This window comes from Tetrao urogallus (assembly GCF_951394365.1).
Source record: "Tetrao urogallus genome assembly, chromosome: 1".
Classification (NCBI taxonomy): domain Eukaryota; kingdom Metazoa; phylum Chordata; class Aves; order Galliformes; family Phasianidae; genus Tetrao; species Tetrao urogallus.
Window position 1 is genome coordinate 152204624 of NC_136813.1, and position 20898 is coordinate 152225521.

General features: G+C 37.2%; 1 protein-coding gene across 1 annotated transcript; it reads right to left on the reverse strand.

Moving 5' to 3' along the window:
* Window positions 1–803: 803 nt before the first annotated feature.
* On the reverse strand, window positions 804–12570 carry NTS (neurotensin; the record flags this gene model as incomplete). Its single annotated transcript, XM_079543242.1, has 4 exons — window positions 804–950; window positions 2846–3070; window positions 9384–9445; window positions 12510–12570. 4 exons carry the CDS (start codon window positions 12568–12570, stop codon window positions 804–806), a joined length of 495 nt encoding a protein of 164 aa, XP_079399368.1.
* Between the last annotated feature and the right edge of the window lie 8328 nt (window positions 12571–20898).

Consider the following 20898-nt stretch of genomic DNA (forward strand, 5'->3'; position numbering starts at 1 on the left):
CCAGTAACACCACAAAAGCATGAATCATGTTTTATTTTTTGTCTTTATTTTTTTCCTGAGCACTCATGTATAAGGTAAACACCATAAATTACTTTACTGATTATTTAAACTCTTTTCCTTATTTAACCACTGATATCCACAATTCTGAAGTATATGTGCCTTTGCTCACAGTCACATACTTTGTTGAAGTCTCATTACTGTATTTTCTTAAATTATGGCTCTTCAGAGACAAATTAGGAATCAAGAACTTAAATGCGCTTACAAGCAGGCCATTTCAAATATGAATTTTGGACTTACCATTTCATAGTGGACCATATTGCCTTCTTTATTTAGATCTGATCCCTAGTAATTTCAACTAGACAATATATAAAATGCTGTGGCAGGTCAGACTACTGTATCATATAAAAACTTGCAAGCCTATACATGTTTGAGGTGTTTCAGTAAGAAATTTTTAAGAATTTCAGTAAGATTTATGGATGGTATCCATTTTCTCAGTGTATGACAGTGTACTTTCTAAAATAGGAAAAGACTGATATATTGTTGGAAAGATGTTGAAATCTCAATTGTGTACAATACGTCATGCTTAGAAACTAGATTTATTTGAAAATGTATTGGTCTAATTAATCTCAAGTAGGAAAAAATCACAATCAAGTAACAGCAATTGCAAAAAAGACACAGTTATGTTATCATCTTGATGATCTTCCATAGTATATTTTCACACAGGTATGATTTTAAAGTTAAATAAGATAACTATAACACACAGTTACCTATAAACTAAATACACATTGTTTTCCTCTGCTGCATCAGTAATATGAACTTCTCTTGAGTATGTATGGTCTTCTAGCTTTGTTCACATGTAGTTGCCGTTTCAGAATATAGGGATTTTTTCTTTTCATTATTTCCTTTTCTTGGCTTGAATTTTCTAGATCAAAAGCGTCTTGCTGAAGTAACTGTAGGATGTAAGAAAAGACAGGATATTATCATGGCTTTTTTTTCTACTGAAAATCATCAATTCCACAAGAGTTCTATTTGCCCCAAACTCAGGCATTTCCCGAAGATCAGGGTACAGAGAAGTGATATTTAAATTCCACTGAAACTAGTAAGACCATTGGATTTAGCTATAAGAAAGCTGGCGTGTCACTCTGGAGCTAAATATGACTCAAAGTTTCCTTATCACTGTCACTCAGTAATGGTTAATTTATCCTAAAAACCTCCTAAAACACCCACTCCTTGCTAATTTCAGATTTTGAGGATTATTTTTATCATAGAATTTCTACATTAAAAATCAAAATGTGTAAAAAGAAAGGAAATAAAGTACATGAAAACCAATTTTTTCAATTAAAATATGTTATTTAACTGCATTTGAGTTTTCTTTATAGTTTTTTAAGTATTTTCTTCAGATTTATATTTGCTTTATCTATTAAGATTTCATCCATTCTTTTACCATGCTCTTCCATGGCCAGGCTGAAAGGCATTAAGCTAGAAACATTTTAGACTCACCTCAGTATTTTCCTAAGCAATCAAATTCTGTTAGTCACTTAATTACTTAATAAATGAGTGCTCATCTAAATCCTGTTGATATAAATGGAAAAAACCTCATGATTTCAACAGAGTTTGGAGTCAATCCTGGATGAGTAAGATCGCAAGAACTTGTTTCATTATATAAAATGTTTATTTCAAGTCTTCTTCAGTTCTTCTCCCTCTAGCTCTATTCTTTCTCCCCCTATTGCGCCTCAGAAAATTTTGCACTGGATAACCATGCTCCTAGGTTGATACAGAAGCATCCTTTTTAAATTTCACATGCAGTATAATTAGAAGTGGAGCTTTGCAACCACCACAAAAGATGGTACAACTATAAAATAAGGAGCCACGATTAAGCCAGGCTATGGCATGTGATTGATTCCATGGTAGATCCTTTTCAATAATAAATGTACCAGTGAAGAATCCTCTGAAAACTCTGGTTCTCAAAGATGCAGTCTTTTTTATGCATCATCCTAGATGGTACAGTGGACTGAGAACCCTAAGCAAACACATAGCTCTGCTTCAGCAGGCAAAAGGGGATCAGGACTCAGTCAAATTGCCCATGAACTGTGATAACTGAGGAATCTCGGTTTAGTGGAAAGTGGGTACTGATATTTAGACATATTTGTTTTGTTGGTTTTTTTTTACAGCATGACTAGATTCTGTCCAGTGTGTTTACGTGAATGTTACAATAAGGTACATATCACAGATGGATCACAAAACAATTACTATTTAGGAGTAGCAACCCTAAGGTTTGGAGGGACAGAAAATCAGGATTTCCCTTGCTATTAGTTTCTTAGCAATTATAAAAAGTTCAGAGTACCTGGAAAAATTACAGGTATACATGGGCATGTATGTATTTTGAATCCTGTTTATCTTAGTGCCCTTCAGAAACTCTGTGTAAATTTACTTATGCTTGAATAAATCTGCAGTAATTTCATGTCTGTTAAGCACATATTAATTTTGTGCTCTGGCTCATTTTCATATGTTTATTTCATTCCTTAGTATAGTTACAAAGAGTGGAGAAATTATGTAGTTAAGGATATTTCACATTTGTTCACGTGTCTTTATCCAAAACAGATATTCACCTCTTCAGAAACTATATTAAGTCACAACTCTTTCACTAGGTGGTATATTATCAGTATTAAATATTAGAAAATAGCAAAAACATAGGATAGTTTAGACAATGTGATGGGGTGATTTAAGCCAAGAGCACCTAAGATCTGGAGGAACACTTGGGATCTGAAGTATAAAAGACCATTGTGAGGACAAACTTGAAAGTGTAACAGTCATTGAAACATGCACTTGTGACGCTTCATTTTACCTCCCAGTGCTGAAAGGCTCTGCTGTGGCAAACTTTTTGGAGTTGATACACTGTCAGCATTGCTTCCAAGCTGAAGCCATCCAGAGCAGCAGGGAACTGTCTTCCAGAAATGAGATCCTCATCATCTACCTCTACCGTTTCCCCCACCTGGTTGTTCATGTTGTTGATAAGATTGCAGACATTTAGCAGGGTCACTTTCCAGTAAGAAAGTTTTGCTCTGTTCATCTGAAAATACAAATGCATGGTACGTAATGTAATGCAACTTTTGTTTTGTTTTGAGTGGTAATGTATGACATTTAAACGTTTTGGAAGGAAGAAGCTTGTTTGTTTGAAGTCCTTTTCATCTGTCAAGCTTTAAGACAATAATTAGAGCATGAAATTAGGACAACTCCTTTATTAAAAACACCAAGACTGTTTCCCCACTGCTTTACCCCCCAAGTAGATATACATGATGGAAAAATAAACTGTTACCAAACCAGAAAGGTAGCATTTCATAGTCATTCTGCACAGGTGCAAACAAAAACACAAATGGAAATTAATATAATATAAATTCATAGGTGTAAATCAGGACAGTGAGTCAGACCCAGTGGATAAATTTCCAGTGCCAGATTCCAAGCTAGATGCCTGTGGTTAACTAGATGCTCCTCCCCAGTTCAGAACAAATAGCAGTCATTTCAAAATTCCTAAAGAAATGGAACAGAATCCCTGCTTCAGGGCAAGCTGTCTGGTGAAGCTGGAGCCAGTGTTATGGAATCTGTAAGCCCCAGGGATTTTGTATACTGGAAAGTCATGAGTGTTAAGTGATGTGAATAGGACTAGGGGCTTGGATGAAGATGGAGTATAGGTGAAACAGAGTTGTGCAAAAGACGAACTTGGTGGCTAGACTGAAATGCTGTCTTTGGGTGGTCCATAATGGAACAATTCAGAGATGTTACAGGAAGACAGAAATAAAGAGAGAAATGTCACCATAATTTGATCCAATAGTTTACATTATTTCAGAGCAATTTGATTTTTAAAACCATTAGAAAATGATAACAAGAATTTTTACTTTTTAATGGCACTATTGTAAGACAGTTATTGAAGTAGGGTTTTTTTAATTATCATTAGAAATACCTAATTTCTATCTCAATCTCTGTTTTCTTTCTCTGTTGTCTTTGCCAATTCCTTGGTTATTATCTATTTATTACCCTAGTCATTATTTCTTCTAAATTGTATCCCTCTTAGTGCTGAATATAGAGATTAGTTTCATTCAAGTAGAACCAGTGGCACAGCAATCTCCAATCAAAAGTCAAATAGCAAATTCCTGTTTATTAATGGCAATTAATGCCCTTGAGGCATATATTAGGATGCTGCTCTACCTATGAACTGAAATGTTGTTGTTTCTTTGTCCTGCGTGTGTTAAGTTAAATACAGGTATTACATTAGTACAGATATTGCCTCTTACCAACAGCATTAAATAAGTGTGTGGATGCAGTTTTTACCTAGCTGAACATTAAGTAATCACACAACCTGCTGTTTGGTTAAGGAAATTTTCTAACAAAGAGGTATTATATGCAAGATTTCTGCATATTTGCAACTGTTTTTTAAACTAAAAGAAAGAAAATGCAGATAAGTGAAGAAGAAACAAGAAAAGCTCTCATCACTAATAACAGTAGTTACAAGAAATTGCCTTCTTACTGTAATCATCAGTTCAGTATGCAACTAGTACATGCATGAATTTCAAAATGAGAGTAATTTAGCCTTTTTAGTAAAACTGCTATGTTCTTAGATTTCTATTAGGGCTTGGATAACAAACAGTATTTTGTTTTGAGAAGAAACTAATCTCAAACCTTATTCAGAAGGTTCTACATTTTTCAATTTGGGCTCATGTGCTGTCTCATCTGGGCTCTCCACTCAGGCATCCCATCAGTCTAATTACTTGAAAAGTTGTGGCAGGTTCAAAACAAAATTGACATCTGTACAGAATGCCTGATTTAATTAGCAAAAGTTAATTTAGCCAAAAAGCAACTGTTCACTGATGTTTCAAAATCTTTACTCTGTTTTAAAGTATTTGTGAAATGCAAACACAGAGCTTTTCTTGCCAAATGAGGAGGCTTTTCCAATACAATTCTTTCTCCTTGTATATGAAAGAAATATGAACTAGAACATCCCCAGCTAAACTGCTATGAAGAATAAAATCCAGGAGCAGTACTGTGTGAGAAAGTGAGAATTCAGAGTTGAAAACAAGACTATGCTGATGTATATGACTGGAAAAGAAAAGGACTAGAGAAATGTATTATGCTTTCCTGCTTAACTTTTAGAATCTTTTTGATCTGAAGTTATTATTTTATGTAACCTTGATGTATGTCTTCTTTTTTTAAGGAACATTTCTCTCTATATTAGCAAAATACCTAAATTGCAGTCTCCATTATGTGCAATTGGTCTTGGCTGCTACTTATGAAGTTAGGGAAAAAATCTTACAGTGCTGTATGCAAGCATACTTTGTTAGTCAAGGGAGTCTAATTCTCATTAATAATATGCATCACTTCAAAGTATTTTCACTTGGATACGCATGCTTCTGACTTACACTGTTGCCAGCTCCCAGAATAAGACTATGAAGCATTAAGAACTTCAGTCAAGAGTGAAATAATTTTTTAACTGAACATGGACCTCTCTAGATCATGTTCAGTTTCTGAACAGTGCAGGCATGTTACTTTCTTATAATCTACTTCTCTATTACAGCAAGTATTACTATCACACAGCTTTGTTTTATAGGTTATGGAAAATCACTGAAGAGGGCATGTTAAAAAAGTAAATAAACAAACAAAACCAAAACAAACAAACAAACAAAAAACATGAAAACACAGTTTCAGATGACTGTAACACAAATGTTCAGGTAGACATTCAGTATGTGAAATATTTTCCACAGATGTCTAAGCAATACCAACTACAGTTGCTCAATGTATGTTTTGGAAAAACACCTACATGAGAGATCAAAGAAATTGTATCTGCCAAGAAGGAATAAACTGTTTTGAAGATTAACTTGAAAAAATCTGGGAGGTACCTGGTGGAACAAAAGAGACTGCCATATGAATCACAGTTAAAAATTATTAATGATGAAGAATTCATGAAATGAATATGATATATGTATTTCCACTGTTAAACATGCTCCTGAAATATGACTCAGATATATGGTTTCCCATACCTTTTTAAATACTGAAAGTGAACTCAAAATTGTCTAAGAAACTGAAACAAGCTTGGGAATATTTCCCTCTTAGACAGTACCTTTTCCTGTGAAAACTACAGAGAATATCAAGTGATAATATACATGCTTTTTTCTTTCAATTTATGGTTGAATGATGCTCCAGGACATTTTAATATAATTTTTGCTGTTTCTGTTTTGTAATGAATACCCCCAAAATGTTAATTAAAATAAAATAAATACAAATATTCAGTTCTCCTTTTTTAATAATCTTGCTTTTATCTAGTGAAAGCAAGTGAAAAAGATTCAGGACCAAGCAAAATCCATGGTACTGAACAACTAGGTAAAACACCTGACTTAGCTTACAGAATTCCTGAGATACAATGCAGAGAATTGAGGGCTCGTTACAGTGCCTTTTCTGGTGTACTTCACTGTCTTTAGTTTTGTTTAATGACTTCCTCTACACAGAATAAGACAGGGAGACCATTATTTTCCAGCAGTATTAATAACACATAAAGGACCCAGAATTACTTCTGCACTGTCTCTACATAGGTGCTTCAATGGTTCCTTTTTGGAACAGTAATGGAATTTTGTTCAAAACGTAACAGTAGAAATGATAACAAAAATATTTTCTGCCTTTAAGCACATGAATCCTAAGGTTTTCTGTGATGTATACTAATGCTAATAAATGTAAGGACTTGCATGCAATAACTGAGTCAGGAAGTTAGAAACTCTTAGACAGCTGCAGCCTCATCTGCCTGATACGAAGGCTAAACTTTCTGGGTATATACAGTTAGGAACAGGCATTCAAGCTCAGAAGGTTCAAGATTTCATAAAAAACTGTGTATGTAGGGATCTCAAATGTCTATCCTAGTAATAATGATTCCTTCAAATAAACATTTTTTCCTTCTTTTTTTTTTTCCTTGAACTAATAGCATTTCAGTTTTGTTTGAGTTCAAGACAGTCTTCATGCAAATGGTGGATTCATGTTAGCACTTAAGAAGCTGTGAGTAGATGTATCTTTCTGATGCAAAAGACAGTCAGCAGGTAATCATTTGCATATTTGTGATACTTCAGATTACGTTATCTTACTAAATCTTCCAAAAGTCTCCTTGGACTTTATCTTAGAAGAAAGATATATAAAACTTTTTAGGGTCTTGCTTGATCCCTGAATCTTTGTTGAGGCATAACAGCAGGGAAAGGTGATAAGCTATATTAAATGTTGAAGGCAGTTCATGAAAGCATGAATGTAATTTTTTAAATATGGAGATATATTCAGCACATGGGTGACTTTAAAGAGTAGCTTGCAAAAGACCAGTAGACATTTATCAACAGTCTGTGAAGTCAAAAGAATATGGTAAAAAAGCATATTTCCATAATATTGCATAGATTTGATGCCATACTTCACAAGTAACTACTTAGCTAGAATTTTTCTGTGAAATACCAGAAACATGAATGATTTTACTGCATTTTACTGCATTAGATCTGGGCTTTCATAAACGTATTTTTTTCCTTCTATTTTCCTTCCACTTTATTGATGAGAACCACTGAGTCTTTTTAATTGGCTGGATTTCCCTTGCTGATGATTACCAAGTCAGTGTTAAAGATGATTAATACAGTTTAATGGTAATTGCTCTCAACTAGAGACTAATCTCAGGCACAAAGACAGTCAGTTATCATGCATACCATCCTAAAACTAGTCTTTCAAATCAGAAACATGGTTCTATTCTAATGAAGACTAAAAACTAGCAGAGGCCAACAAAAAAATAATAGTAATAATTTATTATTTCAGTAACAAATGGAATAATGATCTATCTCTTGTAGAAGTAGTTTCATACACCTTTTAAGTGGTTCCACTATGCCTTTACTGTCAAGAGTACATTTTATATTAATTAATTTGAAATAGTGATTTAAAATTCTATCACTTAGAATTAAAATGTCTCCATCACTTATTGTTTCTGTCAACTTCAGGTGTCATGTCACTTGCAGTATATATACCATAAAGCCATTAAAAAGTAAGTTACATGACGTAAAACAATGTGTAAAAGTATATAACAAACATCTTTGTATTATCAACAGGTGCACTTTATATGGGCATTTTTAGTTACCTTCAGTTGCACTCTACAGTAAAAGAGAAAAAAGATGGAAGTGGCATTTACAGTCACAGCTCCACTCTAATCAGTGGCAGCAATAGAATAGCTGCAGGGTTTTCTCCCAGGGCGTATTATGGTTTGGCAGGCAGAGAAAGAAATATTTAAAGAACATTAAAATTTGTCTCTGGGAAATAATCTCTATTAAATCTTTCTTTACTTTAGAGAAACCAGTGGCAAACAGGTTTGTTTGTGATCTACCATGCCAGTAAAGAATGTGGGAACTTAAGAACTGCTGGACCAGATCAGAACAATGTATTTTCCAGCCTCATTTCTTATCCTGGTTTATTCAAATGATGCTGTGGAAAAGCTCACATATAAGAAAATACAGTATAAACATAAGTCTTACAGGCAGGTTTTTTGTTTCTTTTTTTTTACAACTAGCCATTGGCTTATGAAATTTATTTATTTTGAAAATTTTCAGAAGAATGTAGTTTTATTTTCCAGTGAAATCAAGCACCAAGAGTTAAATCATTCTACTTTAAGCCTATGAATCTTGTTTCAGAGTTTTTTCTTCAAAATATTGCTGAAGAAACACTAGGCTTAGATCACTTGTGGAAAATAACAGTGCTGAGGAAATGTCTGTCAGCTTGTTCAATACATATGTGCAACACTTGCTACTTCACCTACATTAGTATGAGTTTGGAACAGAACTTTTTTCTACTTGTTTTAAATAACATGTTTATCATTCATCGTCTGGCTACTTGTCAAGGAAATGTCATTTGCCAGATTAATAGTTTCATAGTCATGTCCCCATGTTCTTGTACTAACATTATAATGAAATTCCTAAACCAAAATCAGCATATGTATTAACAGATTTTGCTTTATGACTGTCTTAATTTTATATGCACATAGAAAAAAAATTTCCACATAAAAATCTCACTTAGAGATTTGACTAAAGGTTAATTTAACTTTCAGCAGGCATAATCTTATTGGAAACACATTTCCTCTTATAAATTTATCCCTCTACACATTTTTGACAGTTTAATGAAAGTATCAATGTTACACGTGAGGAACACTTTTGTGTGTGTGTCACATCAACACCTTTAAATTTCCTTTGAACTGAGAAAATCTTGCACCAAAGTGATGTCTAGCACTGAACTTTCAGGCCTGGACCATAGGTTATTGCTTTGTATGAAGACTTTTAGGTTTGTAATGAGAATTCATTTGCTTTCTAACCATTAGCTGAAAGAGGAAAAATAATTACCTTTGATGTATACATATTGGTCAATAAATCTGCTTCTAATGCTTTCATTTCCTCTTCTGAATCTGGGAATAAACCAGTAACATATGTTTATTATTTCATCATAAATCATGGACATTTGAATTCAGCAAGCAAAATATAGATATATAAATGAGTTTTTTTGGGGAAAAAAAAAAAACAAAACAGTAATAAAAGTGGATTCACAGCATTGTGTTCTAATGAGACTATAAGGAGGTTTTTGGTACCAAAACTTTATTTTGAAAGGGATATCCATCGAATTTCAAAGCATGATCAAGCTTATTGACATGAATGAAGGAATTCACTGTTCGCTCGTAGACAGGCCCATTAATTTTCAGCTGTTTCAGTACAAAAACTGGTGCAATTTTCTTCATCCAAAATCAGACTGATTTTCTTAATTACTACTTGTCACCTCTACTAACTAACATTTACTTAGCTGCTGTTTTTTGGGAGCAATTGCAAACATTCTCAACTTGGATCTTCAAGGTGTTTTTAAATGGTGACCAGCAAATTAATGCAAAGTCATTCTACTACAGTCTATTGGAGATAAGCCATTCCTCTGGAAACCCTATGAACATTTCTTTGCTGAAGGGCTATGCTCAGATCTATTAGACTGTCTCTGTCTCCAATCCAGTCTGCTCTCACACAGCAGCCATCTATTCCCCGAGTCATTAGAGTGATCATCTTCTGTGCCTGAGTACAGTACAGTACAGCAAAGGAGAGATCAGAAGTCTCAGTTTTTAACCACTTTTATGCTTATCAATTGCTAAGGAAGTAGCTTTCTGGAACATTTTTGGCTTTTGCTTCTGTCGTATGTGAAAAATCATAGCATCTTCTAATACAAGTAACGTAAAATAGTATCCCCAAGTTCTTTGTCTCCTCAGACATTTCTACCAGTTGTGATTCTGCTAAAAGGAGTTTTTAATAGAAGTGAATATTATTTACTAAACAATCACTTTGCACAGTTGTACTGCTTCCATTTGTATTAAAGTCACCAAAAATGTCTGTGCCTTATGTCAGTCTTTCTCTGCAGTGATGCTGATGTTCAGCTTTGCATTACTAGTACGCTACACTAACTGCTTTTACTTAAAAATTGTTATTTAAAATATTGATAAAGACTGATGTCAGTACTGCAGCATGTCACTAGCAACTTCTCTATAGCTAATGCCTTTCAGCCCTTTCAGCACTACCTGTATTCATCATTACCTAGTTTCTCAATAGCTTCACCAGTGATGAAGTCCTTTCTGCTGGCATCACATGTTCACCTGAATTTTGACTACTGATACTAACAGCTCTTGCAAAGGAATGAATAGTGCATGTGAGACAGCATCACAATGTTGTATTCTGGGGCAATGAAATGACTCACACCTGGTTAGGACCCTGTAAAAGCTATATAGAACAGAATATAGTTTCCCCACCACCAAGGATGGAAGACAGATGCAGAAGTGGAAAGCTTACTGAATAGATGGGTATTAAGAAACATCTTTAATGAGAAAATATCTGGAGGATATTACTTAGGAAGATGTTCGCACAGTGAAGAATGAAACAAAGCCTGGAGGAAAACGGAGCGTATTCAGATAATTCAGGAGTGAAAGAGACAGATGACGGGTAAAAGCAGAAAAAGAGCAAACACTCAAGAGAGCAATCTGATTACACATTATTGTTCAAATCTGAGGAAAATCCAAACACTTTGCTGTCTTTTGTATGCTTACCTTATTATTGATAGGAAATACAGCTTCTTTCTGTATATCTACATTCTACAGAAATAGTTGTCTTCTATTAAAACACACTTTCCCCTGAGAGCAAACATTTTCAAAAGAAAATTGATCATTTTCCTAATGACTTACTTGTCCACATTAGCAAAAATTCACTTGGCTTTTCAACACAAACTTGTCTGTGACATTTCTCATTTAAATATAATTTCAAATTTTCAAGCAAATGAACCATCATGTCAGTTACACATACAATTCTGCTTCTTTTTTATACGTGTCTATTTTAATTTCCACTGGAATCTTTGACTTCAGTGGTTTATGAATTTTAAATTGTCTCACAGAAAATATTAGTCATGTTTTTGCTTAAAAATCTACATACATATGCAGAGAAAATAATAAACTTTTAGCCCTGTCCCAAAGAACACCAGGTCTGTAAAGCACACAAAATGATTATGCTTAAGCCATGACAAAATACAAGTTTAAGTGTGTTACATTTTTCTTCTGTGGGAGAATGTAAACAGGAAACTTGCATCCAAAACAAGGAATTCTGAATCCTCCTGGATACTGAAGCTAAAAAATTAATCTACTTGTAAACCTACTCTTTACATTTTAATGGAGTTACAAGTAACAGTAATTTGTACACTAGTGAGACTGGATTTTGAAGACTATTCTACTACACATCTGTCACAGTACACTCGTTTAATTGCAATTTTTTTTTTTTTGTCATAAACTGATGATCTAAATAACACACACTTAGCTATTGTCACTCTCCAAACAAGCTGGCAGTGCATTTTCATGTATGACCCTATTTTTAAGGTATCTAAAGCAACTGATCTAAGAGCAGAAATTCACTTTCAGCTAGTATCCTATTGTGTGATCAGCATCTTTGTGACAAACATTTTTTGTCATTTCAATGCAGTTGCTAGTGATTGTTTTTTTTTTTTTCCCCAGAATCCTAAAACTGTACTTCAGCTGCTAAAAAGTGACTACAGTGCATATAAAGATAGTCATGCTGATTGGACTTTGATGGAAGGAAGAAGAAAACACACTGTCTATGATACCTTGGAAATACCTGGGATTCAAATATCACAAATGTAACAACATAAATAATGGGACAGCCTACATCGACGTTCCTCAATGACCACTCTACAGTTACACCACGGTAGTGATGCTGCGGAGGGGAATGTTTTGCAGATAGGGAGTAAATTACGGGAGTGGTGGAAAATGTGATGCTGGACAGAGCCCGCTCTGTGCGAGCCGGGAGCACCTGCAGAGCATAGCCGCGTCAGACCGAGCGCACCCCGCCCCGTTCGGTCCCGCTCGAGGCTGCGGGAGCGGCCGGCCGCGTGGTGCTGCCCACCGCACGGAGGCTCGGGGCGCAGGGCGCGGCGGGGCTTACCTGAGCACAGGCTGCAGGAGGCCAAGGCCAGCAGCACCACGCACACCAGCTGGGGTCTCATCCTTGCCGCGCCACTCTCTAGAAAGTAAAGTCCATAAATCCTGGGGAGAGACGGAGAGAGAGACAGACAGACACACAGAGAGAGCTCCGCTGCTCCGCGCCTCGGCACACACACTGGCGGGCGGCCGCAGGCACCAGATGGTGGACCCGGACCCTTCCCCAACTATATAAGCCTCGGGGTGATGTCACGGCGGTGCCGCCATCGCCTCATGGTGAAGAGCCCTCCCTCCTCCCCCTCGCCCCCCCCTTTCTCGCCCCCCCCCCCCCCCCTCTTCTTTCCCCCCCCGCTCCCGCTGCCCCCCTCCGCCGCTCCGCACCCTCCGCCGCTGACGCCACCTCCCGCCTGACGCACGCGGAGCCCCGCGGGGCGCGCAGCGGGGCCCGCAGCATCCCCACTCCCACCCACGCGCCCGATTGCTCGTATCCCGGCAGCGACCTGCCCGCTGAGCTCGAAAAGCTCCCATCTACAGATATGATAATTATTTATGAAAAGAAAAAGTTTCCGCAGTTTCTCGGACACCTGCGCGTGCGATGCGCCGGGTCACGGGTTGCGCCGAGACGCGAGCACCTCGTGCGGCCGTCGTGGGATGTGCTTTGTCGTCTGGTTTGGCTTTTCCTGCAGCGTGGGGGAACACGGGGGAGACAACGGATAATAGAAACAAATGAAGTCTGTGTGAGAGAGAGAGATAACGGGAAAGTCACTTGATAAAGGTTTTTCATAGGTGCAAAGAAGTGCTAACGTCTGCCACAACCAGACTACCCCTTCCGAAAAGAGAAACAACAGCTATTGTTTCAAGGACGGTAAGCGCTCCGTCAAGACATTTATCCAAAGGTGTAGGTGTTCTGCTTGAATTTCACGACATTGGTAAGACAACCCACTAAGAGGGGACTCTGCAGCCAGCGCCCGGAACGCACGAGCGCAAAAGCCGCGGGGCACCGCGGGACGAAGCAGAGACAGCACCGGGCGGACGGCGCTGCCCCAGGACGGGCGAAGTGGCAGTGAGGGGAGGGGGGCTGCCACTAACTGTCCCGGTCTGTCCTCTGCTTCCTAGAGACCGGCCGTAAAAAAAATAAAAGGCACGGAAATTGTCTGAAATAGACGGTAGGGCAGGTTAACCTTTAACGTGGAGTGGTGCAAATGAGAAGCTGAAGACTAGCATCAGCCTCCATCGCGGCGCTGCTTGTAGCATGATTTGTCTCAGATACAGAGAAATGCTCCATCTGTTGAATGGAGATATTACACTGCAGAACATTTTGGTCTCTGTGAATGCATTTAAGGACGGATGTACATGCCACATATAGCAGGAATGCACTCTGGTAGAATTCTGCTAGCATTAATGTTCTCTTCTCTATAGAAAGTTTCCTTTGAAATTCAATGGTGATGGGTGCCTCTGTCCTTATCTACCTTCTATTCCTGTCTGTGCCATGAAACAGATACCTCATTAACAGAAAACCTGCAGAAATTTCAAAACCCTGCTGCAGAGAACACCTGGTGGGAAGAGTTCAATTAACTGAATTCCTTCTTCCCTGAATCAACTTTTGTAACAGGATAAAATTTAAATTTGTAAGCTATTTTGGGTTGTAGATGCTTAAATGCATGCAAAAATACAGCTGAGTGCATTCCAGTGGTATTAGCTCTGTTTGTGTGTACTGGTGGGAACACATTTTCTGCCTTACTAAGAAGGAAACAGAAAGAAGGGAAGGGAAGGGAAGGGAAGGGAAGGGAAGGGAAGGGAAGGGAAGGGAAGGGAAGGGAAGGGAAGGGAAGGGAAGGGAAGGGAAGGGAAGGGAAGGGAAGGGAAGGGAAGGGAAGGGAAGGGAAGGGAAGGGAAGGGAAGGGAAGGGAAGGGAAGGGAAGGGAAGGGAAGGGAAGGGAAGGGAAGGGAAGGGAAGGGAAGGGAAGGGAAGGGAAGGGAAGGGAAGGGAAGGGAAGGGAAGGGAGCAAAACTTTATCACATTGTGTGGGCTATACTAGTCTGCCAGAAAGTTTCAGCTACAGCTCATCTGCCTTAGCATGGGGGTTAGATGGCCACTCATATTCCCCTCCAGTCCCATTTTCTATTATTTCCGTGATGTAGAAAGACCAATCTGCAGCTGATTTTGCTCTGTGGGTGTTCTGCAGTTCAGGCAGCTCTATGAATGAGAATCATATTTCATAGGTATTTTCTAGTGCCTACTCTCTGTCACAGATTTCCTCAATAGTGTAATTGCCCATATTCTTATGTAACTGGAATTTATAGGAATGACGTTTTATTTTTTTCCTCAGGAAGAGAGTAATTGCCAGTTTTCCTGCCATTAAAAAAATCACCTAATTGCTTTAAAATAAAAAATAATAACCCTGGAATTCTAATATTCGTGCATCTTAGGAAATGACTGTATGTTATGTTATGAGCCATGATATTTTTTATAATTGTTCTGTTTTCACCTGTTTAGTTGTTGTTATTTTGTTGTTGTTTGTTTTCTTTTGTTTTTCCCAAGAGAAATGTAAAAGCAGAAACTTCAGTATTAAAAGTCTTTGCTTTCTCATCACGTTGAATGTTCTTCACACATTATCTTCAGATGCCCTGGATCAGGCATAACTGAGTTTGGACAATTACATTTTTTTTTCCCAATAGAACTAAACTATCTTCTATTTCCCAGATGTTCCTGTGATTGCTTTTTCTAACTCTTTTCTACATCTGTAGCTCCTTCTATTCCTTGCATGCTAGTACTTTTAAGCCTTTTAAAAATGAATGCTTAAATCACCTTGTTTTCTTGCAAAGGATTATCCCAGAAAAACTTTTATAAGGAAAACAAATTCTTAGACCTCCTTCTATCCCTCTTTCTTCTTAAGTATTTCTCAGCTAGAGAAAACATGTATAACTCTTCATTAACGTTAGTCCACTTGGGAATCATTTTATCTGCTTGCCCTCAACATGATTTAAACAGTCTATCCAGGCCCACAAATCATCTCCATTCACAACTGTGAGACATCTGAAGATAGTGAAACTATTAGGCAAATGGTAGATTCATTAAAGAACAAATATCTTTACTTCATCACTGGAACAAAAAAAAAAATACCATCTCTACATGTGGATGACACCTAACACAAAAACTGTACGCACCAGAAAGGAGAGAACCACTCTGCCATAGGAAATACTGGAAACTATAATATGGTAGAGTCATTGTTTCCAGTTAGCAGTTTTATGCCTTAGAAACAAAAATAAGCACAGTGAGAATAAATGAGATCCAATTCAGGCTGTTTGTATTTTGATATTAAATTATTAATTTGTCTGAGATTTTTGTGTTCATGTGTGGTTTTTGTTTGGGGGAGAGGAATGTTGTATCCAAACCTTGCAGGAGATGTAACAAGTATGGAACTGGAAGATGAATCATTCAAGATTCATTCACCTAGGAATTATTTCACAAGACAAAGTTTTTAAACAGCGCACTGGCTCAAGATGCTAGTTCATCATATCAAATTCAAATTTAGTTGATTTAGGCTGCTTTGCCCCTGCAGCAGTTTGGCTACCAGCAGTTTAAGTTAATTTTCTTGATATAAAACTGGAAACATTAATTTCTGTCATGTCAGCTCAAGAAAAGTAGAGAACATCTGAAGTATAAAGCAGACAGTGCAGATGAGTTTCTCAGGTAGTTTAAGTCTGCAGCATCACTTTCTTTGTCACAAAATATGTCTAGGGTTTTTCATTCAGTTTAGTCAGGACAGTGATGCTCAAATTTTAGCGCTGTGTTCAAATGCTGAAAGTCTTAAGACTCTGGAGACCATCTGTGCTGCTGCTGACAGTATCATAAAAAAACTCGGAAGTAAGGGAAGACATTTCACAAATTGGATCATTCCTAAGTAAATAAAAAATTAAGCATCCCCTCCATTCTAAACTTCATCTCCTTTACACATTCTGTCATATGATATTTGAAATTTGTGAGATTGTGCACTTTAAGGAAACAATGAGGACCCAACGGAATGATACCGAAATTTACTGTTGTAGAAAGAAAAAAAAAAAAAAAAAAAACCAAAAGCAATCATTATCTGAATCAGATTTTTTTTCTAATACACAGCAAATCTACGACACATTTTGCAATGAGCTGCAAATCAGCACAGATTTATATACATCTAATGGCTAATTTCTTTAAGTTTTAAAATTCCAGTGTCTGAAGCTGTGAAAGAGGCTGTGAAAGAGGCACTCTTGTGCAGCCTCTGCATCTGAGGACTGCATGTCTGGCAAGGTTTTTATTTGTGATACTTTGACCCTTCAAATAGCAACAACATCTTAGTACCCCAAAGGCCCACAGTTCTCCAATCACAGAATATTTTAGGTGTTATCATCTCAATAGAATGATCTAAAGTCTCATTTTTTCTTTTATTTTTTTTTTTAATTTTAAACATAGGCATTACATTTTTGAGACATTGAGATTCCCTAATCCTTCTGCTGGCAAAATAGATTCTGTCTTTATGACTGTAAAGCAAGTATGGAACGTATGCAGCTGTATGTATGTGCAGTTAAAACTATTATGAACTGCCAAATTGTGAACCTTTCAGTCATATGTAAGTGTAAATGTTTGGGCATTGTTTAGGAAAATTATTTTGGATAAAATAGGCTGGAAGAAAACTATCTTCCCTCCTACTCCTACTTTCCATTTTTTTTCTTTTACTGGTATCTTCATACTAGCGAGCAGTGCAGTTTAGAAGTGCCACCACAGTGTGTCATGGGAGTTATGCTTTGGACACCTCCTGCTTACTTTCACCTCTCAGCAGTGCATCCCCAGGCCAGACTGCATCTTTGTTATTTCTTGATTACATATTTTCTCCAAATAGCCAACTTAATCAATTTTTCATTTGTCTCCAGTGAACCATGAATATTTTAATGCAACTTTCAGCATGTAATATATACAATGCACATGGGTGAACAGCCTGATGTAACTCTATTGAAGACTGCGTATTTGTGTGATTCCCTGTTTATCAGGGTGATTCTGCTTGAAAATTTTGTGTTAAATTGAAAGAGTGAAATGAAATTGATCTGAATTCAGAAGCGTGACCGCCTTTTTCCAACAATATTTCAATTTTGTCAACAATTGTTCCTCAGTTTTCCCTTGAACATGGCAACCAAATATATATGTAGTATTCATTGTTATCTTGCAGTTACATAATGTAGGTAGGAATTGGACCCTGCACTGTGAAATTATTGAAATTATTCTATTTTGCCTCTTAGGCCACCTTCACAAATTTCTTAAATAATCGCACTATTTCCTTGTTCCCAAGAGACAGTTTCAATTTAACTAGTTACTTAGAAATCATACAGCCACGAAACTACCTTGTGTTAAAAATGCAGAGGAATATTTCCTTTGTGCACAGTACAGAAGCAACATGTTATTATTGCTGTAAATCAGTGAGATCATGCTGATACCTTCGATTTAGCATGATACAGGTTCCTCACCAGGAGACCGTAACAGGTTTCCTAACTATCAGTAACCTTTCAGTTTTCATAAGAAGAAGCCTCAGGAGTCACTGACTGTAGCATGACTGACTGTAGTCTGCTGTAGCATGAGAAAAAACAATCATGACCTCGTTATGTAGAAGTGTTTCTTGCATTTGCTTATTATTTTTACTTATCTTCCTTTTTCAGAAAACTTCATTAAACAGGGTAAAAGAACTATTTTTACTTAAATTTATTATTCATATACAAGGTGCTTGGTATCACCATTTATGTGTAAATCATTTTAAAAAATGTTAGATTGGATTGCTCTTGATGTATTAATTATCTTTACAACCAAAATATCTTTAGAACCACAGTGAGCTGTGGTTTCAGTATTGTGCCAGCATGCAGATTCCAAATCTACACCCTTTCTGCAACATGCAGCCTATGAGAGATGAAAAGCATCTATGTAATTTGCACATCTGTAAACTGAAATTTGCATGTATAGCATTTAAGAAATTCCTTGGAGACCAAAAAGCAGACATTCCAATAAAGAAAGACAGGGTGGTAATAGGAATATTTTGCAACAGCAAACACAAGCAATGAATCACTTGCAAACACACAAAAACAAAACAAAACAAAACAAAACAAACATTTTTCTGAAAAAAATGCATTCAGGCTTTTCATCTGATGAATATTTTGCATTTGCATAGCACCTTTCAATTTCAGTGCTTTTCAAGCATTAATTAACTAAAGCTGTGTCTAAACTAGTATGCAGCTGTAAGTATATGCTGCTCTGGAAAGAAGAAAAAAAAAAAGAAAAAAAAAAAGCATCATCTGCAGCAGGCTATACCAGCCTTGAGGCCTTGTTTGTGTTGGTAAGGCTTATCAGTGGGACTGCTGAAGAGATGCAACCTTTACCCCAATTACTTATCAAAATCATCAAGAGCAGAGCATCCTGCTCCTGACCAGGTGTCATGATAGTAGTTCCACATGTGCAATTGCCATCCATTTCCAAGCTTTTTTCTCCCCTACTTCTTCCCAGCAGAAATATATTAGACTGGGAAAAGAACAGTACTGCTGTCTTCACTGTGGGTAAACTGGGGGATTCAGCTAGCATAGGGTGCTCACACCTCAGTTTAGCACAGTGATGTCAGCCATCCCTTGTACTGCAGACATGATCTCAGCTTCAGACCACACCCCTTGTGCATTGATTAGTGCTGCTGGAGCCATGTTTAATTGAGACCCAGAGGCCACTGTTTTCTAATCACTACATGACGTAGCCCCAGTCCTGCAGACACCTTCATACATGCCTAATTCTATGATGAATAGCATGACTCAATTGCTGAAACTCTAGCTTGTCTGTATCTGTAAATTTCAAGTACCCATGGTGAAGAAGAATATGAACTGTTGATTTAAACAGAGAGCCCTGGATTGCAACTCTTCGTTTCAGTGAGATACTTCTGAAATTCTTTGGGCACTAACTGAAAATGTTTTAACAATACAACATTAAAAGTAGGATTAAAGAGTATTAAATGTACCTGGTGGTCCATTGCAACATTTCACATTGTTGATTTAGGTAAAACTGAAATTTTTGAAAATCAGGAATAAAAACTTAGGGCAAAACAACAAACTTCAATTTCTTTTCTTTTTGCTCCTTTTCCCCAGCCTCCTCTGGATGAACAAATACTCCAGCTGTACTCACTGGCAACTGGTGAGATAGACTGGTATTCACTGTTAGGGTTAGCAAGCATAGCTGCAATGGTCTCACTCTATAGGGCTGTACCTCTATGAGCAATGCAACTTGTTGCAAGGGAGCCTCTCTGCCTCTCTTTCCACAGAAGTCATCAAAGGGAAAAGATTTGGTTATGCAGATGAGAAATGAGGTCCCTCTGCTGTGGGAACAGACACTTGAGGTCCTAATGAAGAAAGAATAATGTTAGATAGCATCACTATAGAGCTAAGGGGTATGCAGAAAGAGCGAAGAAATTAAACTTAACAGGTGTGGCATGTTATCTATGACAGGCTTATACAAGTACAACAAGTGTAGATAGTTTTGACTCTTCGCAGTCCAAAGCTGCAGCAGGAGGATGTTCACTGTCAGTAGAGAGAACTATCCTCTGTGTAGGTTTTCAGAAGTTCAGTTCATATTTACCTTAATAGAGAATATAACATAGTACTAACCAACTTTACTACTCTAAAAATCACTTCTGAAGTTTTTCAGAAATAAATGTTAGAGGTAGTTTATGATGGGTAGTTCAGATATAATTCTAACTTTATCAGGTAAGCCAGTGCTGAGTGATCCTGTACATTTTCTTTTAGTGGAATAGGGCTTGCAGTTGTATTTGGAAATGCTTGCAGTGTGCAAGCACCAGCATCATCACTGCATAGAGGCTTTGTACTAGAGGCAGATTCCACAAGTGGTTCTGACAGCAATTTCTATTCTTCACAAGATAAAAGGAGAGGGTACTTGTTTGACAAGTGTAACAATACAGTGCTGTTCTCTGTCATTTATTGCACCTTTGCATATAGGCTTCAGTGGCAGATTCTTGCCAGACCATACCCTTCGTGGTCATAGATTTGACTATACATCAGTCCCCAGTCATAGATTTATGCACCTATCCAACTAGATCTATTTTGAATAGCATTTCATGTCATTACACAGGCCTATATGGTCGATCATAGTCATAGTCAGGGATTGACTAACTTCACTCTAATTCTATACCTTCTAGTGCAAGGGAGCTAGTTTTAAATAATACAAGTAACCTTACTCATTAAAATCAGTGGGAGTTAATAATATAAGCAACTTTGAGGATTTGGACCTGAGGCAATACTAAGTCAAAAGTGTCAATACCTCTTTGTTACATAAATATAATCCTCATATACTACTTGTCAGTAAAATGGATACTGGCCACCAG